We start from the raw sequence: 16,547 nt of genomic DNA, 5'->3' as shown, positions 1-16,547 counted from the left end.
GGGCCACATTTGGAGCGTGCACATTTTTCAATGTGGAACTTTGGCATTTGGGGATCCACTGCCCATGCCCTATTTGGTACATCTTTGAGCCGGGCCATTTCAGTGTGCCCAATAAAACCATATATTTTTGAAAACTAGACACCACAGGGTATTTTAAATGCTGGTATTTTAACTCTTTGCATGCACACATTTTACCACCAGCATTTTTTCAAAGTTTGCAGTAGTATTTTTGTGTGTGTATTTTTCCCACACACACCTACTTTATGTATGAATTTACAGCTCCTGGTATATGCCGCTGTCACACGACACCCCAATATGTGTTCAGCAACATCTCCTGAGTACAGTGATACCCCACATGCATGGGTTTGTCATTTTTGGGGGGAACTAAAAGGCCACATTTGGTACGTGTGCATTTTTCTAATTGGAAATTAGATTTGTGGCCATCCTTCCCCCCGTGTTAATTGGGACCTTGTTGAATCCGGCCAATTCAATTTACCCCATCTAATATTTAATATTTAATATGCCAGTATTTTAACTCTTTCCATGCGAGAATTGTTTTAAGCTAATGTGCTAATTTTAGGACTTGCTCACAAAAATATATTTTTTATATATATATTTTTTTTTTTGCCTTTTTTAAAACATTTTTAAGATTTATTTTCAACTTGAAGGTTCCCCTGATAGTGACATCAGAGGGAAATTATTTTTACATTTTACTGTTTTTTTACTATTTTTTTTCTAATGATTATTAATTTTATTTTATTTTTAATTTATTTTTTTCTAATCACACTGTGATTAGAAAGCTGAGCTCCATTGACTTGCATGGTTGAATGCAGTACCTGTATTCAACCTGCAAGTGGAGCCAGAGTTCTCTAGAGGGTCAGGAGACCGTCTAGCGAACTTTTTCGTCTTTTTTTTTTTTTTCCCGGGTCGCCGCCATCTTGCTGATGGCGAAGATCACCGGCAGCTGCGGCTGTGACCGCTCTCCGGAGCGGTCACAGCCCATCCAAAGGTAAGTGTTTGGTGTCGCTGGATGCCTCCTGATCGAGGCATTCCAGCGACACCATTTAAGTTTAGGAGGTGATCGTTGATCGCCTCCTAAACGCTTTTAAAACGGGCGTCCGCCGCCATACATTGTATGGCGGATGTTGACGCCCCGGGGAGGGGCCAGACATGGCCCCTGATTCGGATCATGGCGTTGCTGAATGCCTCGAGGTCGAGGCATTACAGCAACGCCGTTTGGGTAAAAAAATCGATCACGGATCGATTTTTTTACCCGTTTTAAACAAATGACGGTCCTGGCACGTCATTTGTCGTTAACGACATGTTTTTCCGTGACGTGCCCGGACCGGCAATTGTCATCAAGGGGTTAAATGAGAATAAGCTTTTGAATATTTTTTTTTTCTTTTACAGACCCATTTTAGACGAACAACCAATATTTGCGCTAGTACCAATTTTGTTAGGGATGCTTTATATATAAACAAACTAATACAAGAATTCTCGGTCTTGTCCTAAAAGTGGGTTTAGCGGATCTACCTTGGGGTTTGGTGGGTTATGCATTACAAATAGTATAACATACTTAAGACATTATGCACCTCTGAATGACAGATGTCGTCAATAAATGTATGTTGGTTTTTTTAACCCCTTCGTGACAAAGGCTGATTTCTAACTTTTAGTTGAAAAATCTTTTACTCATCTATAAAAGGTAATGAAAAAACCTGCTAAATAGATTCTACTATTTGTCCTGAGTTTAGAAATACCCAATGTTTTTTTGCTTTTTTCTACACATTATGGGGCAATAAGTACAGGTAGCGTCTTGCTATTTCAAAGCCATTTTTTCCAAATCTGGTAATTCTTCCCCCCATGTGCCATTTCGGGTATATTTGAAGCCGGCCCACGCAATTTACCCAATCAAATCATATATTTTTTAAAACTTTTTTTTTTTTTAAAAACCCCAGGGTATTTCAAATGCTAGTATTTTAACTCTTTCCATGCACCATATCTACCACCAGTCTTTGTCAAACTTTGTGGTAGTCATTTTTTTGCATTTGTTTTGTCACACACATTTTACTTCAGGTATGAATTAAAAGGTTCTCGTATATGTCACAATCATAAAACACCCCAATATGTGTTTAGCAACATCTCCTGAGTACAGCGATACCTCACATGAATGATTTTGCCTCGCTGTTTGGGGGCAAAGGGGCCACATTTGGGGCATGTGCATTTTTCAATGTTGAACTTTGGCATTTGGGGATCCACTGCCCATGCCCTATTTGGTACATCTTTGAGCTGGGCCATTTCAGTATGCCCAAAAAAACCATATATTTTTGAAAACTAGACACCCCAGGGTATTTTAAATGCTGGTATTTTAACTTTTTGCATGCACACATTTTACCACCAGAATTTTTTCAAAGTTTGCAGTAGTATTTTTTTTTGTGTGTATTTTTCCCCTACACACCTACTTTATGTATGAATTTACAGCTCCTGGTTTATGCCGCTGTCACACGACACCCCAATATGTGTTCAGCAACATCTCCTGAGTACCCCACATGCATGGGTTTGTCATTTTTTGGCGGAACTAAAAGGCCGCATTTGGTACGTGTGCATTTTTCTAATTGGAAATTAGATGTGTGGCCATCCCCCCCCCCCCCCCCCCCCCCGTGTTATTTGGGACATTGTTGAACCCGGCCAATTCATTTGACACCCCATGGGCATTTAATATGCCAGTATTTTAACTCTTTCCATGCGAGAATTGTTTTAAGCTAATATGCTAATTTTAGGACTTGCTCACAAAAATATATTATATATATATATATATATATATATATATATATTTATTTATTTTTTTGCCTTTTTTTAAAAAAAAATTAACATTTTTTTTTTCAACTTGAAAAAGGCATTACAGCAACGCCGTTTGGGTGCAGAAAGCAAAAGTAGATCACTTTCTGCACCCGTTTAAAAAGTCTTGCCGGTTCTGGCACGTCACTTGTCGTTAACGACTTGATTTTCCGTGACGTGCCCGGACCGGCAATTGTCATCAAGGGGTTAATTAAACAATTTTTGTATAAAAAAGGTGGTTAGCTGTGTTACCACCACCGGATATAAATTCAAAATGTAATAAGGTAAAGTGACCAGAGAACAACACAAGAAACTTTTTTTTAAAACAAAGGATGAAGGAAGAAATGTAAAGAGAAAGAGATACTGCCTCATATATTAAGTTCCTGCTACTGTATTACCAGGGATAAGCCCTGCGTAAATTGTTGGCGTTATATAAATAAAAGATAATAATAATAATAATAATTAGGTTACAGACATAGTCCATGACATACTCAATTGGAGAGACACGTTAAGTTATTGGGGCTTTTTAATTTTCTGGTGTATAATTCCCTGATCTGATGCAGTTGCTAGTATTGATCTCTTAATATTTATATATTTTTTTTATGTTTAGAATTATCCCCGCTCTCGAGTTCTGAGTGCAGCTGACATCCGTCAAATTGTATCCCAGGCTGATGTTTCTGAAATGTGGAAAATGGACTTGCAACCTATGCTCATTGAAAGAGTTTCTGGATCACTAGGGAATTTTGTAGTGCGTCAAGTAAGTAAATCAGAATTATATATCATATATGTTTTTTTCTAGAGGAATTTACAAACACTTTAACCAAGTTATAAAAATGGTAATGCAGATAAAAAAAAAGTACCTTTTGTTAGATAAACCTGGAATTTTTGGGTACAGTGTTTCTGTAAGGCGACACCCATCAGGCCCAGACATGCAGTGCCTCTCCCGAATATCCCCCACTTACCTCGGTAGGCTCCGTACAGGCTAAAGCTACAGGCACGCGCACCAGATTCACACTGCCATTAAATCACAGTAATATACTAGCTATGGGGCCCATAGCTTACTCTAACAGCTCTGTCCATTCCTCTAATTTAAGGCCTCCTTTCCTAGCTCTCTCTGCTCCCCTCTGAATCCATTTTTGGAAACTATCCTTTTTCAGCCAAAGGATGTGTCTGGAAGTGACACGCTCTATAGTATGTGCGTGGGCAGGGCAGAGCAAGGCCTCCCTTAGATTTGGGAAGGATCAACATATTAAATTTAATGTGCGGCTGGGGCTCCACAGAAACTGTAAAAAAGCAGATCGGGTGGAAGTAAACAAGGAGGGTGGAACCAGAATAGGGAGGGTTTGAAATAGATATGAGACAAGGCATGATATTCATCTTAATGGTGTTAACTCTACCCAGCCAGGAGACCGTAAGTCTCGACCACTTAAGTCGAAAGGGAAAGAAGTCGCTAGCTGACTACGGTCTGTCAAGGGCATATTGATGTCAAGGATTTCAGACATATTTTAAAATTCGAGAGTGCTCCATATTCAGTGATCTCCTTCAAGATGACCGGTAAGGAGATTCGAGGGTGTGTGGTGGCAAACAGGAGATCCTCGGCATACCCTAGAACCTTGCGATGAGCCGTTCCCCACGCTTAGCCCCCTTATTGTCTGCGTTCAGCCTAATGGCCTGCAGCAACGGCTCCAACGAAAGCACAAACAGCAAGGTTGACAAGTGCCCCCCTGGCGGATCCAGTTTAAGATACTGAAAGGGTCAGAGAGATATCCATTAATGCAGAGCCGCGCTGTAGGGGTTGAGTATAGGGAGTGGATCCAGGTCAGTAGCCCGGGGCCAAAACCCATGTGACGAAGGGTGGCTAGCATAAATTACCAGTCCACCCTAACGAAGGCCTTCTCCACGTCTGTAGAGAGAAAGATAGTAGGGATGGGTGGAGTGTTTCGCAAAGTGCATCAAATTGAGGACTCGGATCATACTGTCACGGGCTTCCCGTCCTGGGACGAACCCCATCTGGTCAGGTTGGATCAGTGTGGGCATGAATGGCTTAATACGATTGGCGAGGATTTTTGCGAATAACTTTAGGTCAGAGCTGAGGAGCGACATAGTTCTGTAACTACTGCAATTTTCTGGGTCCTTACTAGACTTGCGCATTCGTCTTCGGGCGAACATGAAAACGAGCACGAAGAGGCCGTTTTTTTGTTCGTTCCGAAGACACGCCGAAGAGAATACAGTGCCGGCAAAACGTAGGAGAAGACGAAGACTCACAACCACGAAGAATCGAAGATTCTTCGTGATCGTCTTCGTTTTTGCCGCGCAGCCGCCAAAATTTCAAACAGGAGTGAGCTGATCTCGTCTGTCCAATCAGCTCACTCTTGTGACGTCACGCTAAGGGTCTCGTCCAATGCCTGTGCTGCTGTTTTTTTAATTCTGAAGGCGCCTTTATAAGACCAGAGCTTGCCTGAGAGATCCATTCATTTTTCGCTGTGACTGCTTTGGCAACACTGCTGTGCTGCATCCGAGCGTTACAGAGAGAGATTGTTCTGTTCTGTGTGAGACTGGTAAGCCTTAGCCTGCCATTTCTCACAGTGTACTTCATCCTCACTTCAGTGCTACTTAATATAATTAATAATAATAATTTGATTAATTTAATTTGTTTTATTTAATTTGTCATCAACTGTAGTGTAAGTGCTGTTGAGTTGACAGTGCACCCAGTGCCTCAGTGGCACTGGGGTGCCCTTGCCCTGGGCTGGCACTAGTGCCTATTGCCTGTCCTGCTTAAATAAATTAAATAGAATTTATAAATAATAATTTAATAGAATCTATAATTTAATAGTTCATTATTATATATATATATATTTGTCAGTCATATATATATATATATATATATATATATATATATATATATATTCTATAGTATACTAGTGTAGAGTGTACTGTAGACATTCATCTACTAGTGTCTAATTTAAAATCAGTAATATTAATTAATATAATTAATAATTGAATTCATTATAAAATTATATATATATTTGTCAGTTATAGTTAGTAATAGTATACTAGTGTAGAGTGTACTGTAGACATTCAAGACATCTACTAGTGTCTAATCTAAAATCAGTAATATCAATAATTCTATAATTCTTTCTTGTCTTAATAGTTAAATTAGCTATAAGTAAAAGTAATAATATTAAATAATTACTACTAGCGTATAGTTCAGCTAATCTTATTAGTACTGGTGCTGCAGCTCTATAGTTTGCGCTTTGTTTTAGCAACAGCAAGAGACCAAGTAAATTTTTCTTAATTAATCTTTCATTTTATTTCATTTGTTTTGCTCACCTCAGTCCATCAGTGAAGTGAACTTGTTGGGCTAGTGAGTGCAGCCGCATAAGTGCTGTGTTTTTTTTTGATCAGCAAGCAGTGACGTTAACTGTTTTGCAAAGATTTTCTCATTTATTTTACATTTTATTTCAATTTTATTAAAAGTACCCTTAGTGTTTTGCTCACCTCAGTCCATCAGTGAAGGGAACTTGTTGGGCTAGTGAGTGCAGCCAGCAGTGAAGCTAACTGTTTTGCTGTGACATTTTATTTTATTTCTAATTCTTTTCAAGAAAAATTGACTGTGACGAGCTGTACTAAGCAAAGCTTCAAGCTACTAAAATAATTCTAATCTTCTTTAATCTTAATCTATAATATATTATAAATAATATATAACAATATAAATTCTAATTCATAATCTATAATATAAGTAATTCTAATTCTAAATTCTAATTCATAATCTATATTCTTCTATCTATAATACATAATATATAAGTAAATAATTTCTAATCTATTAATATTATATAACTTAATATTAATTAATAAATCATATACTGAATCTGATTTAACCTCACTTTAGCTTAGTGGGTTTGAGAGCGTCTGCCTAGAGGTAGACTTATAGTAAGGAAATATAGCTTTAGGCTAGCATAGTAGTAGGCTAAGCTCTTAGGCCCGTGTAAATTCAAATTAAAAATAAAATACTGCTAGTTATTAAATAGTTAATCTTGAGTTAATAATTTAAATAACTTTAGCACTTTGGCAGATTGCACACAGCACAGTGCAGTAGTGCATAGTTTTACTTTTTAAGCAGTAGCACTGAAGAGAACTTCCTCTAATTTTTTGTCTTTAATTCGTTTTTCCTTTTTTTTTTTATTTTTATTTTTTTTATTTTTTTTATAGTTTTTTAAACACTACACTACACTACACACACAACACAAAATTTGAAATGGATCCTCCTTTTGGGACTAAGGAGGGACAAGCTCCATCTACCACCGCCACCACCAGCACCACCACCAGTTCTAAGATGCAGCCTTTGCGTCAGTCTAGTCGGCCAAGTAGGCCAAGCTCTCGCTTATCATTTGGGGAAGCATTGCTTGAAGGATCATCAAGTAAAGGAAAGGCACCAAAAGCAGGCAGTAGTAGTGCGGCTAGGCCCACAAGCTCTATGGTTTTTTACGGAAAGCCTAAAGCACCAGAAGCACGTTCAAAGTTAAAGGGTAGCACAAGTAGTACCAGCCCAGTGACTAAAAAGAAGTGCCTTTTGCCCCAAGCAGCATCTTCCCCATCCACCAGCAGCATGCAAGGTACCAAGCAGAGCCAAATTAGCAGCAAGACTCAGAGGGGTCCCAAACCAAAGCGATCTCATTCCTTTGTAGGGAAAACCACCACCACCACCACCCCCACCTCTACCGCCTCTACCACCACTAGTGCTGCGCCTACTGTTCCCACTGGTACCGCCACGCCATGTCCTCCTAGTACCTCTAGCAAGCCACCAAGTCCTTACAAAATTTTTGTAAAGACAGTTAGAGAGAGGGCTACACATAGTGGAACTCCACCTAGCGAGGTAGCAGAGGAGCCTGAGACTGAGAGGCCAAGTGCAGAGTCTATTCTTCCTGCTCGCACTACTACTAGTCACGAGTCTCACGACGATATCAGTCTTAGCTCCAGCCTAGCAGGAATTCCATTCGATCTGGCTAATGAAGAGCTAGACTATGAGCCAGAGGAAGTAGAGGAGATGAGTGGTCAGGAATCAGATTCCTCAGGGAGCAGTGTCCAAATGACTAGTGCACAATTTTCCCCTGAGCCTCCACCTTCTCCGCTACGATCATCACCACCACCACCACCACCAGCAGCAGCAGCAAAACCTAGCAAATCTAAAGCAATTAGCAGTCCCACTATGGCCAGTACTGTTACCACCAGTCCCACCACCACTAGTTCTGCCTCTGTTCATCCACCCCGAGCAGTAGGAGCAGCACCCAAGGCACACTCCAAGGCTATGCGCGCCCCAATTTGGGAGCACTTTGAAAATGTTGAAGAAGGGCGCTATGGAAAGTGCAAACATTGTGGGAAGCTAATAAGCAGAGGGAAAGTGTCTGGCCATTTTACCAGTGCTAGCATGAAGCATCACCTCAGCACTCAACACAACGCTGTGCTATTGGGGAAAGATGCAGAGGGAAAACTTAGTGCAGGCAGCATAGCTGGTGGCCGTGGAAAAACCCCAACAGCTTCTTCTTCTGAGCCAATAGCAGCAGCAGCAGCAGCAGCAACTAGTGCTGGCAGCCAGAGACCAAGGCAGGTTGGAGCACTGCATGTCCAACCCACCCTGGAACAATTTGTGGCATTCCAATCCAAAAGGTCAATGCCCAAACAGCAGGCCAATAAAGTAACGCGACTGATTGGTCAGTTCATTGCTGTTGGAGGGGCATCCTTCTCTATGATCGAAGGGGAGCCTTTCAAACAATTGATGGCGGCTGTGGCTCCACAATATACAGTTCCGTCACGTTCCACTTTCAGCAGGAACATTGTCCCCTCATTGTATCGGTCCTGTGTTGCAGCAGTGAAAGAGGAGCTTTCCAAGGCTGCTGGTCAGTCTGTTCATTTCACTACAGATTTGTGGAGTGCACCTAGCGGCCAGCATGCCTTTCTTTCTTTGACAGCACACTGGTGGCAGCCCGGTGTGTCTAAGGAAGCTGCTGCAGCAGGCTACCGATCTTTCCTTCTCCATGCAGAAGTGATGGATGAAAAGCACACTTCCCAAAACATTCTGCATGCGATGAGGAAAATGTTTAGCCTTTGGGTGGGAGCAGAGGCGGGCACCAATGTTGAAGTTGGTTTTGTGGTAACTGACGGAGGTGCCAATATGGTGAAAGCGCTGCGAGATGGTCATATTGTTGGTGTGCGCTGTGCAGCCCACATCATCCATCTTGTAGTGAAGGCAGCAATGTCAGAAGGAACTAATGTGGCAGCAGTAGTTCTGTCCCGCTGCAGAAAGATCGCTGGGCACTTTCACCATAGTGTTAAGGCTAGCCAACTTTTGAGGGAAGAGCAAGAGAGGTCAGGTCTTCCCGTACACTGCCTACGCCAGGATGTCAGTACACGGTGGAACTCCACGTTAGACATGCTGGAGAGGATTTTGGAGCAGCAGAGGGCAATCCATAATCTTGCCTCAGAGCACAATATTGGGATTACCTCTCCATTGAATAGGGAGGATTGGACAGTGATCGCCCAGCTAGTGGCAGTCCTTAAACCATTCAGGGATGCCACAGAAAATTTAAGCTCAAACACTGCCAGTCTGGCCCAGGTAATCCCAGTGTTCTCCCATCTAGGCAGCAAGATGGATGTGTTCCTTGGAAACCGTGAGGCTGTTCAAGGTGGCACTCTACATCCTGACATAGCAGCCATAGTCAGGAAGCTGAAGGATCTGCTAAAAGTACACCTTCGCAAACGAATGGAAGAGAGTCCCGAAATGATGCTAGCGTGCCTTTGCGATCCAAGAATTAAGGGAAAGCTAGCTTTGAAATTTAATGTTCTCAGTAGCTACCGGGAGCAATTGGTCAACAAGGTGCGTGACTGGCAGCGTAAAATGGGAATGCTGTCCGAGGAGGGAGAGGTGCAGGAGGAGGAAGAGATGATGTGGTCTGCTACTCCTAGCAGCAGCATCAGCAGCAGTGCCACAAGCAGCACAACACAGCTGAGTGGAGCAGCTGCGTTTTGGGAAGAGGCACTTGGGAGTATAGTTGGACCATCTGACAGAGCTAGCAGCAGAAAGGAGAGTAGTGCTGCTGAAATGGTCAAACTTTACCTCTGTGAAGTTCCTTCTGCGCCTAATGTTGATCCTCTTAGCTACTGGGATGAAAAGAAGAGTGTGTGGCCTGCACTCTCATGGGTTGCGCAGCAGCTACTATCATGTCCGCCAACCACTGTTCAAAGTGAGCGCGTGTTTTCTATGACTGGAAACATACTGAGTCCACAGCGCTCACGCATGGCACCTCATCTGATGGAGCAGATTGCCTTCCTTAAATTCAATCTGCCCAAGTTGGGTTACCCAGCTCTTAGCTTGGAAAGTTAATTTTTTTTATCTGTAATGTTTAAGGTAGTTTCTCCCCCTGGTTGCACGTGTTTGCGGTGTGGCAACGTCTGCTACCTCCGCCGGTGTAGCCAATTTACGCTAGGGCCTAGTGTCTGAGTTCTGGAAGTCCGCTCCCAAACGCCATGGACTGACAGACTTTCATGCTTTGCCCTGGGGTGAAACAGGTGAGCGGGTCGTCAATTGCCCACTCATTCACCTTTTTCCTTTTCCAACGGTGCTGCTGGTGGTGGTGCCAGCATCTTTTGCCAGTTCGCTTCCTGGCTGAAATCATGCCTCAAATGTCCCTAATGGAGAGGGTAGTTTCTCCCCCTGGTTGCACTTGCTGCGGTGTGGCAATGCCTGCTACCTCCGCCGGTGTAGCCAATTTACGCTAGGGCCTAGTGTCTGAGTTCTGGAAGTCTGCTCCCAAACGCCAAGGACTGACAGTCTTTGGATGCTTTGCCCTGGGGTGAAACAGGTGAGCGGGTCGTCAATTGCCCACTCATTCGCCTTTTCCAATGCTGCTGCTGCTGCTGCTGGTGGTGCCAGCGTCTCTTCTCTGCCAGTTCGCTTTCTGGCTAGTGTCATGCCTTAAATGTCCCTAATGGAAAGGGTAGTTTCTCCCCCCCTGGTTGCACTTGCTGCGGTGTGGCAACGCCTGCTACCTCCGCCAATGTAGCCAGCTTACGCTAGGGCGTTGTGTCTGAGTTCTGGAAGTCCACTCCCAAACGCCAAGGACTGACAGTTTTTGGATGCTTTGCCCTGGGGTGAAACAGGTGAGCGGGTCGTCAATTGCCCACTCATTCACCTTTTCCAATGCTGCTGCTGCTGGTGGTGGTGCCAGCGTCTCTTCTCTGCCAGTTCGCTTCCTGGCTAGTGTCATGCCTTAAATGTCCCTAATGGAGAGGGTAGTTTCTCCCCCCCTGGTTGCACTTGCTGCGGTCGGTGTGGCAACGCCTGCTACCTCCACCAATGTAGCCAGCTTACGCTAGGGCCTAGTGTCTGAGCTCTGGAAGTCTGCTGCCAAACGTCTAGGACTGACAGTGTTTGGATGCTTTGCTCTGGGGTGGAACAGGTGAGTGGGTCGCCAATTGCCCACTCATTCGCCTTTCCCAATTCTGCTGCTGCTGCTGCTGGTGGTGGTGCCAGTGTCTCTTCGATGCCAGTTCGCTTCCTGGCTAGTGTCATGCCTCAAATGTCCCTAATGGTAAGGGCAGTTTCTCCCCCCTGGCTGCCTCTGTCTGCGGTGTGGCAACGCCTGCTACCTCCGCCGGAGTGGCCAGCTTACGCTAGGGCCTTGTGTCTGAGCTCTGGAAGTCCGCTGCCAAACGTCTAGGACTGACAGTGTTTGGGTGCTTTGCCCTGGGGTGAAACAGGTGAGTGGGTCGCCAATTGCCCACTCATTCGCCTTTCCCATTTCCTTTTCCATTTCCATTTCATTATTTTCCTTCTGATACACAACCAACCAAACATAACACACACAATAACACAAATAACACAGTGACATAACACATAACACACATAACACACATAACACATACACGTACAATGCAAAAATCACAAGGACCTTTCCTCTTGTTATTTGTCCTGGCCTTCATTTCTACACTCACTAGCATTAACGCTATAACTCACACTTCATACTATAACATTTTTCCATCCACATACCTGCCAACAGACCCAACTTTTTCAGGGACAGTCCTGCTTTTTTCCAGTCCTGTCCCATCTAATTTAGCTAAACTAGGTATGCAAATACACGTTGGTAGTTATAGCTCGGTAGGTAGCACTAGTATAAACATTAAATAAATATAATAAAGTACTAAATAATAAATCTAACTTTAAAATACATTTAAATAAACCCCTAATTTTTTTTTAAAACCCATTAAAATTAAATTATTATTTAGACATAATACATCTTTAACCAAAGCAGTGCACTGCTACTAATCTTAAACATAACCGTACATTAACCCTAAGCTATTTTTTAGTTCTTGTCCAACATTTTTCCATCCGCATACCTGCCAACACACCCAAGATTTTGGTGGACAGTCCTGCTTTTTTCCAGTCCTGTCCAGTAAAAGTTGGGTTGTTGCAAAGTATGCCATTGTAAATAGGTAGCAAATGTTAGGCATGTATTACAAGTGGTCCAAAATCAATGTAAAAATGTAAAATAATCCCTATTCTTTTATTAAACATCTATGGATGTGTGATTGTGTATGATAAACGGAGGCCAAGTTCCTTGGAGCATTTGTCTCTAGGTCATTTTGTGTACAGTACACCTCAGTACGTGTGTGCAACTCTATTGGTCGTTTCGGCAGGGGGCTGGCCTGCCATCAACGAATGAAGTGCGTTCTGCAATTCACTAGTTGATGCCAGACCAGCCCCCTGCCGAAACGACCAATAGAGTTGCACACACGTTCCTTCACGGCAGCTGCTGCTGCTCCGATGTGTTGTTAACCCCGTATTAACCCCTGCAAGGCAACCGGGAAGGAAACAAAGATTAAACGAGCACGAAGAATGTCCGCGAATATTCGCCCGAAGAGAAGACAGGAACGGGCGAATATTCGCGGAATACGAAGGTTTTTCCCCCCCCGAAGACGAGCACGAAGACGAACACGAAGAGCCCCCTGGTGCCCAAGTCTAGTCCTTACTGTCCTTGGGCATAAGAGTGATCGAGGCAGACAGAGTATGAGTATGGATTTGATTACTGCCTAAAATGGAGTTAGAGGCTTCCACAAAATGTGGACCCAACAATTCCTTGAAATGTGAATAATATTTTAGGCAGCCCGTCTCGGAACGACTTAATAGCCAACAACAGCTCTGGGAGGGTTAGAGACATCAAGTGCCGCCGTCTCCTCAGCAGAAATTCCCCCGCGTACCTTCTGCTTCATTTAGTCCACCAGTCTCGCATCTCTATTGGGCGAGGCGGAAGGGGGGGTGAGATCATAGAGGCAGGAGGAAACTGCGGGAAATATCGGAATGAAGGAGACACGCTTGGCCAGCGGCAGAGCGAAATTTGGGGGTATAGGTAAATTTCCAGGATTGGCTGAGAGCCATTGCCAAGTATTTTCCCGGTTTATCGGCGTGTTCATGGAATAATGCCTTGGATCTTATATAAGTCTTGTCCATTTTACAATTTAGAATGGCCGCCAGTTCCCTCAGTGACATGAGCTGCTGCAGGTCGTCCCCAGAGGCGGAGGTTTTGTGGGGCTGTTCTGCTACCGCTATACGGTCACACAAGGAGCTGATTTTCTCCACCTCCGCCCTCCTACGTTGTGAGCAAATTCATATAAAGTGGCCCCTTATTACACTTTTATGAGCATCCCGCACCGTTAGATGTGGAATGTCTGCTGTTAGATTCTCCTTAAAATAATTGGTCAGAGTCTGGGCCGTGTCCACTCCAACCAGCGCATCAGCTAATATAGATTCATTATCTAGATTCATCAGAGGGGGGCGAGTCTAGAGACAGGGTCACTGGGGCATGGTCTGACCGTTTAGTTAGGCCAATATGAGCTTGACGCAGTAGAGGGGTGTTATAGTCCTGTCTGCTTCAGAGGTGTCTAGAGCGGGATGCAGAGCTTCATTAAAATCCCCGCCCAATACCAGGATTCCCTCTCGAAAGCCCCCTATTGGGTAGATAGATTAGTATATTTCTGGTTCGCAATAAGCCCTTTCAATAGTACATATCTCCCCTCCGGGTCCGCACAAACATGCAATTCTTCAAAAGGTAAATATTTTGAGATAAGAACGGCCGCACCTTTAGTTTTTGCTGTAGGTTATAGTTAAAGAAGCCCATGGGATAAAACCGATTGGTGATTGCGGAAATGGGTCTTTTGTACAAAGGCTACGTCAACCCTCTCCCGCCTTACTTCTATAAGCAGATTTGAACGCTTCTCAGGTATATTAAATCCATGAGCGTTAATGGAGAGCAAAGTGAGGGCTGCAGCGTGCGGAGGAGACGTCATAGTAGAGTGAGGGGAGAGACAGGGAGCAATAGAGTAAGGAGACACAAAATGCAAGAAAAGGTAGTATAGGGAAAGCAAGCGAGGAGGGAGAGAGAGGGTGGAAGGAAGGGATGAGTACTAATTGGCCAAGAGGCTGTGTAATACACAAGTCACGCCTACTGAGATTGCAGAGCAATCACAGTCAACCACACAAGGTAAATTGAAACAGTGTCAACATAAAACAAGTAAAATAAGTGCCGCCACTCGCAGTAATTTATTTTGCAATCCTCAAATAATCTATCAAAAACCAAAACATTCCTAACCCATAAGAACAGAACAATATTGCCACATATACAAGTGTGACCCATGTAGAAATAAAAATTGTACAGCACAGACATAAAAAAAAGAAATATGTAAGAAAAAATATTTCCAATTTATCATTTGTCCCACATACGAGTATAATCCATGTACAAGTGTAATCTATTTATCACAAATATAAGGCACTCCATATCCCGGAGCGTGAGGGATGACCAGCGAGGAAAAAAATAGTCAGAATCCAGAAGAAAATAACAATATTCGCTACATATACAAGTATAACCCATGCAGAAATAAAGTCCAAACATCACAAACAGAAAATCAAACATTTAAAAAGCTTCTCGCTGCTTAGTGTTCAGTTGTCTCAGTACCTAGCAATTTTTTTCTTTGCTATTATTTTGGTATTCAACCTGGATTGTTACTTGCCTTGTTTGCTCTGACCTAGGACTCATTGTTTGCTCCTTGGTGGCCTCTGACCTTGGTCTGCCTTTCCATATTGTTGTCTCGCTGATGTCCCTGAACATGGATTGCTATTCCATAGTGATATCTCTCTGGCTGACCCCTTGTTGCTGCTAGTATCTATCCTGCATTTTGGGCTTCAAACTACATTACAGTTTCACATGTGAATGGATAAATTGCTATATTCAGACCATTCAAAAAATAGGTGTTACAAAATGAATAAAACATAACGCTTTATGTGGAGATAAAGTCATGTTCAGTTGTGTACTTAAAATCCACATATAACTATTAGCTATTAAATGTAAATATTAAAGCATTTGGTTACAGTCTGATTTTAAACCGCTGTACAAAATAGACATATTTATATTATTGGTATGTTTATTTTATCAGGTTTGGTATTGTCGCCATCCCTCATTTATATTGTACATGGTTCATTCATATTTTTACATGAGCTAGCCAATATATTATGCATTTATGTAGGGCTGAAACAACGAATCGATAAAATCGATAATAATCTAACGGAAATCGTTGTCGACGATTTCCGTTATCGATTAATCGAGTGATCGATTCGTTGTTGGCTCCTTTTACTTACCTCCGCGAGCGTTCCCTGCTTCCGCTACACGCTCTGCACTGCGTGACGGATGTGACGCGTTCCGGAGGTAAGTATTCTTCATGTCTGTGCGAATCGCTCTGTGCGAGTGGCTCCGTTCGCACAGAGCGGTTCGCTCTGTGCGAGTGGCTCCGTTCGCACAGAGCGGTTCGCTCTGTGCGAGTGGCTCCGTTCGCACAGAGCGATTCGCGGGGGTGGGGGTGGGGTTTCAGGGGATGCAGGGCAGAGTGGGGGTGGGGGGGCAGGCCAGGGTAGGAGACTGAGTGCAGGGCAGAGTGGGGGTGCAGGGCAGAGTGGGGGTGGGGATGCAGGGCAGGGTGTGAGTGTGGGGGCAGGGCAGGAGACTGGGTGCAGGGCAGAGTGGGGGTGGGGGTGCAGGGCAGAGTGGGAGACTGGGTGCAGGGCAGAGTGGGGGTGTGGATGCAGGGCAGGGTGTGGGTGCAGGGCAGAGTGGGTGCAGGGTGTGAGTGTGGGGGCAGGGTGTGAGTGTGGGGGCAGGGCAGAATGTGGGGGCAGGGCTGGGTGCAGGGCAGAGTTGGAGACTGGGTGCAGGGGCACAGTGCAAAGTGCTGGGTGCAAAGTGCCAGGGCTGGGTGCTGAGTGCAAAGTGCTGGGTGCAAAGTGCCAGGGCTGGGTGCAAAGTTCTGGGTGCAAAGTGCCAGGGCTGGGTGCAAAGTGCTGAGTGCTGGGTGCAAAGTGCCAGGGCTGGGGCAAAGTGCTGGGTGCAAAGTGCCAGGGCTGGGTGCAAAGTGCCGGGTGCAAAGTGCTGGGTGCAAAGTGCCAGGGCTGGGTGCAAAGTTCTGGGTGCAAAGTGCCAGGGCTGGGTGCAAAGTGCTGGGTGCAAAGTGCCAGGGCTGGGGCAAAGTGCTGGGTGCAAAGTGCCAGGGCTGGGTGCAAAGTGCCGGGTGCAAAGTGCTGGGTGCAAAGTGCCAGGGGTGGGGCAAAGTGCTGAGTGCCGGGTGCAAAGTGCAAAGTGCTGGGTGCAAAGTACCAGGGCTGGGGCAAAGTTTCT

General features: G+C 44.2%; 1 protein-coding gene across 1 annotated transcript in view; it reads left to right on the top strand.

Annotated features, from left to right (window-relative positions):
- Positions 1 to 3,469: 3,469 nt before the first annotated feature.
- LOC149282077 (glutaminyl-peptide cyclotransferase-like) overlaps positions 3,470 to 16,547 on the top strand; it is a 64,034-nt gene continuing 50,956 nt past the window's right edge. The window contains exon 1 of the mRNA XM_089498631.1: positions 3,470 to 3,592. Coding sequence (XP_089354757.1) covers positions 3,518 to 3,592 — 75 coding nt within the window. The 5' untranslated portion in view covers positions 3,470 to 3,517. The remainder of the gene's footprint in view (positions 3,593 to 16,547) is intronic.

This window comes from Sceloporus occidentalis, unplaced genomic scaffold (assembly GCF_023333645.1).
Source record: "Sceloporus occidentalis isolate IW3139 unplaced genomic scaffold, rSceOcc1.0.p SCAF_123, whole genome shotgun sequence".
In the NCBI taxonomy this organism is placed as follows: domain Eukaryota; kingdom Metazoa; phylum Chordata; class Lepidosauria; order Squamata; family Phrynosomatidae; genus Sceloporus; species Sceloporus occidentalis.
This window is presented reverse-complemented; position numbering and strand designations above follow the sequence as displayed.